The following is an 8,832-nucleotide window of genomic DNA, read 5'->3' on the forward strand; positions in this document are numbered from 1 at the left end:
ATGAGAATGAACAAGTTAGCATTTCAGAAATAAAGATATTCCAAGAAGGAAGAGATTAAAGCCCCTGGAAATGTTAATATAGGGAAACTTGGCCACACTATAAAAATGTCAACATGACTAAAATGTTTAGAGAATAATTTCGCATTAACTTGATAGCCCAAGCAATGTGAGAAGGGTCAGATTTATGCTATAGAAGACCATACAGAAGACCAATAAATTCAAATTAACGTTCCTTCAAAGTTAAGGAAAAGCATCTTTTTTTATTACAACCTGGCTTTTTAAATTAATGGCTCATATATTGATTCTCTACCACTACTGATGACTCTTGTCCTATATTACATATAAAAATTATCTCTGGAGTTTAAGAGAAAAAAAAAAGACGACGACGAAATGCCCAGGGTCTCAGATCTATTGCCCCAAACTTCCAGAGGTGGAGCTCAAGCATCTCTTCCTTAGGGATTCTCACTAAAAGCTGAGAACCACAACCCTAAATTATACAGATATAAAAATCAATACTTTCTCAATCAAGCCAAAAAGAAAAAAAGAAAAAGAAAAGAAACCCACAAAGGGGTCATGTTACTTTGTTAATTCAAAGTCAGTGAATACTAGATTTTCCCAAAGTCTACTGGACTTACTCCAAAAATGCTAAGAGAAATTGCAAATAGACCCATCCCCAGGGAGGCTGACCTGTACTCCTACGGGCTAATGTAAGACTAATTCTGTAAATGGATTGGATTTGTGCTTTTCTGTTAGAAATCCAATCTGTCTTCTCTTGTTTAGTAGAAGAAGGGATAATTACTAAGAGCCAAATCAGTAAAAAGTGAAGAAAGTGCCTTAAGTTTTGTTCTCAATATCTATCTCCAAGGCAAACAGAACACTAAATCTCTCTAGGTGGTGTTTTAAGAAACTGAGAAAAGCATCTCGAGTTCACACAATAGCCACGCAATAACATTTCTGCTAAACCTGTGACTGAAGCGAGACTGTTTTCTAAAGGAACTTACTTATCTCAACTTTCCACATACTGCAAGAGTTGAGTGAAGTAGACCCCCAGTCTCACTCAGAAGCAATGGATGGGTCCCAGTTTCACCTGTGTTCTTTAAAGGAAAAAAATGGGTGGGAAAAAAAAGTCTGAGACACTATCAAGATAAATTGGCATTCATTTATTTACAATCCCGATCTTGTCTCAAAATGGTTTTTATTGATACAAAGCAGGAGCCTCTAAGAAATGACACTAACAGAGATTTGCTTTTCTGTTCCTCTGCATTCTTCTCCGAACCATTTTTTTACAATGAAGATGTGATATTTTCATTGACAAAAAAAAAAAAAATACATTTTTAAAATAAGGTGTTTTATGTTCAAAACGCTATCTAAATTCAGGGCCCTGCCAGCTGCTGGGGTGAAGGAAGTACTGCTAGCGAATGTGTAAGAAATGACGTCCACACTCAAAGAGCTAAAATCTTTTATAGAGATAAGTCATCTCCATGTAAAAGAGAATAAAAACAGGAGAGTACAAAAGACAGTATAGACAGCCCCCTAAGGTATTCCGAAGTTCATTAGCAAATCAGCTATTTAGAACTTTGAAATCATTTCTCCAAGGAAACAATGCTATAAAGAGTGGTTAAGCTCTCAAGCAGTGCACAAAAGGCCCATTTATCTCTTAACTTTTAACCTAATCCCCAGGCCTCGCTATAAGAGCAAATCCCTGGGATTTGATTTACCACTTTTCTACGGGCCTTCCAACTTCAAGAACCGTTCTCATTCACCACCTACTGGTCTGATTCCTTGACTCTGACAAGGGACGGAGGCAGAAAATGCCAATGGAAAGGCCTTGGGGGTCCAGGTGCTGGGGAATCCCAGGAAGCTGCATGGAGAGCATTGGTGTCAGGCAGAAGAGGCCGACCCCTGCTTTCAAAGCCCCTTTTAGTCTACGCTGGGATCAGAGCTTTTGGATCCTGAAAGGAGAAGTCAGGGGGAGGAGGCACTCCCTTGTCAGAAGCTTAGGGCTAGTGTGGGTATGGATTTCTTTGTGCAAAGAGTAAATAAATAAAGGGTTTCATGTCAAAGGTCCCCAACTCTCCAAGCACATTTCTACCAACAGGATCAGCTATATAAGTTGTAGAGCCTACTGTAAAACAAAAATGTGGGGTCCCTTGTTTGAAAATGATTAAGAATTTCAAGACGGTAACAATACGGTATTCAACGGAGCACAGTTTCCTTCTAAGCCTGGGGCCCTATGTGACCACACAGGTCAGAGGCCATGGGACCAGCTGGCTCCGGCCACCACAGAACCTTTGCATGTACTGGTCTCTGCCTAGAAGCCCCGCCCCCAGAACTCAGCATGCTTGCTCCCTCAGCTCCTTCCATGAAAGGAGATCTTCCCCAAAAGGCCCTCTTGGATAGCAATATCTAAAATGCCAGCTCTTCCCAAACACGTTCACACGCTATCCCTTCCACCTGCTTCATTTTTCTCCAGACGACTTCATTCCTTACAATTATTTATTCATTTTCTAGCCCCTTCCCCAGCATGTAAATTCTTTTTTTTCTGCCTTGTTCACTGCTGTCTCCTCTGTGCCTGGAACAGTGCCTGGTTCTAAGAAGCCACTTAGTAAATATTTATGGAATGAAATGAATGAAGCCCAAACTGTTTCAAGCAGCAGAACCTTCCAACAAAGAGATGACCTAAGTTACAAGTTCTTCTAGGATACACAGAGCTTATTTCAAAATGTGCCCAAATAGAGACCTGCTCATTCATAACAGGAGAAAAATGAATGGAACTGACAACAGGACTTTTTATTGGGGGAAAGGAAGAAGGAAGAGAACTTTGGGCTGGAGGGATTAGGGAAGAATTAACATAGGAGAGAGAATTCAAGCTGAGCTTTAGTTAAGAGGAAGGCAAAGAAGAGCAGAGAGGAAGGGAAGTTGTTCCAGGTACAATTCATGAGTTCACATTTGATTCCATTTGTCTTTTCATCTCATATTAGAAAGTTTCCCTGTTTCTAACTTAAAAACAGAAGTGAAGCCATCCAATTTATCTTGTTGACAACACAGATGTAAGCTCTGACACATTAAATATTGGCATAGTGAGCAATAAATATTGGCCAGCAGTATTAAAACGTATCAGGCCTGAAAACCCAAATCCTAACTTGAAAAAGGCTTTGAATGTTCTAATAACCATAGAGCCTCTTTATAAGGTTACCTTTGGAAACAGCCATTCTGCCCCTATTATTTCAACTCGACAAATGCAGACAGGTCCCTCCGGCACTAAGTACCACAGGCAGAAGTACAAGAGTAAGTATCCCTGCCCTCCAGGGATTCCCCATCCGAGCCGTGGGGAAGCGAGGGGCTTAGCAGTGATAACTGTTAGCAACGAGGAAGTGGGAGTGAAATGAAGTCTTCCGTAATACTAATGATAACCATAGCAACAGCGTCATATGTTGGCTGCTTACTGTATGTGTGCCAGGCTGGGGGCTAACAGTGTCCCACGTCTTATTCATTACCTCTTCACAAGACAGACACGAGCATCATCCTCACATGACAGAGAAGGCTGGCAAGTTAACTGGACAAAGGTCAAACAGCTAGTCAGTTGCAGAGACTGAATTTGAACCTGGGACTGCCTGACTCTAGAGCCTGGACTCCTGACCAGGACCAGCCTGCTGCCACTAATGTCATCTTTTTAGTTAAAAGAAGCAAGACGGTAGGCTCCTGAGGTCAGGAAGTATCCGTTCCGTTTACTGTCTATTCCCCAGCGCCCAGCTGATCAACACATATTTGTCTGATGAATAGAAAACACATATTAATACATTCCCATAGTTTCGTGCTGCTTCAAACACTTACTCACCTAAAGTGGACATGTCTTGTTTCTGTTGTTTGCTGCCCAGCAGCCATTCCCTCTTCTTTTAAGAAATCACCCCACTCTCACTCTTGGTCAACACAGTTTAGATGGGGCTGACCCCATTCTTATCTTTAGGAATGGGCAATGGATACAGGCCTGGCCAATTTGAGTCAGTCATTGGCTCACGGACAGACGCATGACCCAATCTGGACCGATGGGAACTAAAGTTCATGATTTGCTACAGAAAACAAAACAGATGCTGTCTTTCCCGGGTCGCTAACCTGATAGAATGTAAGACTGCAGTTGCTGGTAGCCATTTTATCCCAAAGAGGGAAGAGCCTGCCCGTGAATCAAGCCAATAAAAGGAAAGTAGGACCAAGAGATGGAGAGATTTCTAATTACATTATCTACGCACCCAGAACAAGCACTACCACCTGGAATTTCAGTTACATGAACCAACAGATTCCAGTTTGGGTTTTTTAAGTCAGTTTGAGTGGGGTGCTGGCGGCCTGCAGCCCAGAGTCTGGACCTATCACCTGAATAAAAATGAAATCAAGCAATTGGATATCACAGCCACCACAGTGAAGAAGAAAAGCAGCGTATTTACAATTATACTCAAGTGGGTCCACGACCTTCCGAAAGCCTGACTTTTTGAAGAGAGACAAACAGAAGACAAAAGAGAAAGTGCCTACTTGCTGCCTCTGAAATTCTGTCCAGAGGTGTATCATTTCTTTCACTAGTTGAACCACATACCAAGACGATAACTTAGGTGTTCCCAACTCGCCACCTAAAAACAGGTGGCTTCTAAGTGCTAGTATTAAAAGCTGCACAAGAGAAGACAAGGCTCATGGAGACGCTTTTCTAAGTTTTCATTTCAACCGTGCTTGTCCATCAAAAGTATGGCGTGTATCTGGCCAAATGAAACTCTGAGGTGGTGCTGTTCACCTACCCATCAAAAGGCAACTTAACCCTTGACTGCTAACTTAGTAGTTGTTCTCACTCTAGTGGTGATACTGCAGCCTGAAGTGAAAGAGACCGCACTGCACAAAAATACCATAGGATGTACTAGTACAGAAGTGTATCAAATTTGGAGGAAAAAGGGGGGGATGGTTATGTTAGAAGGAGGTATCAGATTTTTATTTTCCATTCATGTCAACTGGATCAGCCTGTGAGTTTCTGGGGCATCCCAGATAAAACGAAATCTTCCTTTTCAAGAGTTACTCATGGATCAAGCCAGGATTTTCCGGAAGACATAAGGCAAATATCACAAACTCATGACCCAAGGCAGACCCAGCAGGTTCTGTTTAATCTGCAGTGTCAGCACTTAAAATGTTATTTTTTGAATTAGTTATCAACAATTAAAAATGCGAGTGGTTTGTGGTAGATTGTCGTATGAACGCCCTTACTCTATTTGTGCCTCCCTATCTCCAGGCATTTGGGTAACTCCACTGACTCTGGCCTTGGCCACAGGGCTTGCTTTGGCCAACGTGACAATAACAAACAGGACCTAGGCAGAGATTTCAAAAGCCTCCTCTCCTAACTATGAGAAGGCCCCCGACCCAGGGCTACGCTGCTGGATGATGAGACGCCCATGACACACACACACACACACACACACACACACACACACACCAACAACAACAACAACAACAACTAGACAACCCCCAGAAGCAGCGCTGCCTAGCTGACCAGCAGCCAATCTCAGACATTTGAGGGAGCCCAGCCATGCCCAGCTCAACCTGCCACCCTGCAACATGATGAGCTAAACCGTGTAGTTTTAAGCCAAAGTTTTGGGGTGTGTTTTATGCAGCAAAAACAGACAGTCCACATGAAAATACACATTCCCAATTTAAAAACGAAAATCTCAAGACTCTGCAACACTGGGACCACATTCTTCCAGGGCAACAACCAGCTGACCTGGGCAGTGACGACCACCTTTAGCCCAGCCGCAGCATGAATTTCCCAGTTTGTCACTGTCATCTGACCACGTGGGGTTAAGTTCAGTTGCCTTACGCTATCTCAGTTGGGTGCTGTTATTTTTACGGCAAAGAAGAACTTGGAATACTACAGTCCACATACTTGAGTTACTATCAGAAGTGAGAAAACCAGTCCAATCACTTTGGAAAACTCAATATCTACTCAGGCTGAACGTAAGCATAGTTCATGACCCAGCAATTCCACAACTAGGCACATCCCCAAGAAAAACGAGGTACACATTCCAAAAGATGTACAAAACGCTCACAGCAGCGTTATCCCTAATAGTTCCGAACTGGCTATGAACAAACCAGTTATCAATAATGTCAATCAGCAGTAGAATAAGTAAAATATGACATGTTCACAGGGATAAATCTCACACATAATGCTATGCGCAAGAACCCAGGCACAAAAGAGGACATGCTGTATGATTCTACTTCCATAGTTCAAAAACAGACATCACTAAAATAAGGTGTTAGAAGTCAGGTGAGTGGTTACCCATGGGTAGAAGAGCACATGTGGGGGTTCTGATAAGCTATTAATGCTGTTCTGTAATCTGGGTGCTGTTTACATGGCTATGTACACTCTTGAAAATTCATCAAGCTGTACATTTATCATTCATACACTTCAGTACAGAACTTTGATTTTTAAAAAGACTTTAAAAAGCGGAAAAACAAGACCTATGGGCTATGTTTAAGAAAAATAATTGAGTATTTTTCTTTAGGGATAGCATGAAGACAAATTCTATACTATAATATTTAATGTGATAAAAAGCACAATAGCCATTATAAAACAAATCACTACAGAACTATGGCTGAAATCTGGAAAAGATGCATAACGAAACACCTGGTGAATGAGGAGAAAAAGGACCGAATAACCTAGGCTACTTCACTCATTGGCATTACCAGCCTGACCTCTGTGGGCGTTGAGGCTTACAACCAACGCATTATGAATCCAAGCCTTTTCCAGAAAGGTTACCATCATTTCTCAGACTTAAGATAGGGGGGCAGGTTTACTGCCCTTTAAAAAAATCAATTGTAGACTGAGCCTTCCTAGTGCTCATCTGCCAAATGGGGCTAAGAGTGGCCATTCGAGAGGGCAGTTGGGAGAACTAAAGATAGTGTCTCTAAAGCTTTGAGACAGGACCAAGGAGACAGCTTATAAGCACACAATGAATTATTATCTATAGCAGTGTTACTGATGATTGCAAAATACTAAAAGTAAAATTAGCGGTGCCCCAAAGGTTGGCTGCTGCTCGCAGTACCTAATGTGGAGATTCTGAAAGGGACAGAGATCTGCAGATGCACATTCCAGTGCAGGCTTTCGCTAACTACATAGAAACTTAGATTCTGATACGCCCCTTGCATCCTCCAGCAGGCTAGGCCCCTGCCATTTTTAGAATACTTCATTTAGGGCCCCACTATTTTTGGTATCAGTGCCTCAGGAGTGTAAGCAGCTGGAAAGCCTTGGGAATCAGGACCTCAAACCACAGGAAACTACACAGCAGAGAACAATGTCTCCAACTTGCCTGATCATCCCAGCCATCAGATTTTTGGGCCCCTCGTCTAGAGATGGAGGCAGCAGGTCTGGAGAGGGGCCAGAACCTGTATTTTAATAATGCCTAAGGTGATTCTTACACCAAGTCAAGTTTGGGAAACTCCTACCTGGTGAAATGTAGAGCCCAACAGACCTGGATCCAAATTCAAGTCTTAGAATTTATCAGCTGGGTAGGTATGCTGGGGCTAATTAAGACAACCTCTTTGAGTTTCCTTCACTTGTAAACGACGACTAACAATGCCTACCTCCCGGGATTGTTCTGAAACTTGAAGACCCTGTCACGTTCGGTGGGGACGATTTCAGCTGTGAGGCCCCCAATGTACCTTTGTCCTAATCATCTTTCCCGTTTATGTCTCCTCCCACAGGCTGGTCTTGCCTCAGCCTACAAATAAATGTCCTTCCATTGGAATAACTCCTGCATAGATCTGGACTGACCTGGGCACCTTACCAGGTGCTAAGTCACCTTTCCAAAGCACTTTTTTTTTTTTTTAACATCTGTCAGACTTCTTCAATGTAGCATGTGCCTGAGCATCCAGGGCTTCTGCTCGCAGCAGCGCACTTCCCACCTCCCAGTCGTGACAGCCACACATGTCTGCAAACACTGCCAAATCGAGGGACAAAAGTCGCCCCCAGTTGGGAACCACTGCTTCCAGAGATACTCTACGCATCAACAACCAGAGGTGTGTGTACCTCTACTCGTTTTTCTCCCCCTCTTGGTGGCACACAGTGTGCCAGTCCAGCTCACTGGGAGATTTGTACAGGGGGCCGGCCCGGGCCTCAGGCGGAGGCGACGGTCACTCACCAGGTCGCGGATGAGCTGGTCCACCAGCTGCTCCCCGCCCCCGGCGCCCTCACGGGCCGGAGGGGAACGCGAACGGCTCGCCGCATCCTGCCTCTCGGTCCGGGTCACCCGCGCCGCTGGGGGCCGCCCCGCACCCTCCAGAAGGCCCTGGGCCAGCGCCAGGTACCCCGAGGCCTGCTCCCCGCGTGCGGGGCCCACTTCGGGCCTCCGTGGCCGCCGCTCGGCAGCCTCCGGCCGCCGCCGCTTCCTCACAGCCTGGGCCTGCGCCAGCTCCTCCTGCCAGCACCGGCGGAACTCGTCCAGGCTGTGGTTGCTCATCGCCGCCGCTCCCGGTCCTCCACGTCCTCCTCGGCCCTGCCGGGTGCCACGGGACAGTCCCTCCGCGGGAAGTGTCCCCCTCGGCCGGAAACTGGAGCCGCCACGATACTTGGGTTCCGGTGGGCGGCCCCGCCCCCGGCGTGCCCCTCACGCTGTCCCCGGCGCTAGAGGTTCTGTGCCCTGAACCCGCGCCCATCCTGTCTGCTTTCCTGCCTGTGGCTTTCGGGAAACGCAGACTTTGCGCCAAGCGCCGTTTCTTTATCCGACGGACATGCGTGGAGCAACTCTTGTATTCCAGGCGCCAGGAACTGAGCCTTGAAATCTGCCCCCCTCCCCAAATCCACTTAGG

At 45.2% G+C, this 8,832-nt stretch overlaps 1 protein-coding gene across 2 annotated transcripts in view; it reads right to left on the minus strand.

Moving 5' to 3' along the window:
- FBXW8 (F-box and WD repeat domain containing 8) overlaps nt 1-8,582 on the minus strand; it is a 108,629-nt gene extending 100,047 nt beyond the window's left edge. The window contains exon 1 of one of the 2 annotated variants that reach the window (XM_019753955.2): nt 8,166-8,572. In XM_019753955.2, coding sequence (XP_019609514.2) covers nt 8,166-8,483 — 318 coding nt within the window. In that variant the 5' untranslated portion in view covers nt 8,484-8,572. Of the gene's footprint in view, nt 1-8,165 lie in introns of both variants that reach the window. The other variant, XM_074321827.1, reaches the window with a different exon arrangement.
- Nucleotides 8,583-8,832: the final 250 nt, after the last annotated feature.

Source organism: Rhinolophus sinicus, linkage group LG16 (assembly GCF_036562045.2).
Source record: "Rhinolophus sinicus isolate RSC01 linkage group LG16, ASM3656204v1, whole genome shotgun sequence".
Taxonomy (NCBI): Eukaryota; Metazoa; Chordata; class Mammalia; order Chiroptera; family Rhinolophidae; genus Rhinolophus; species Rhinolophus sinicus.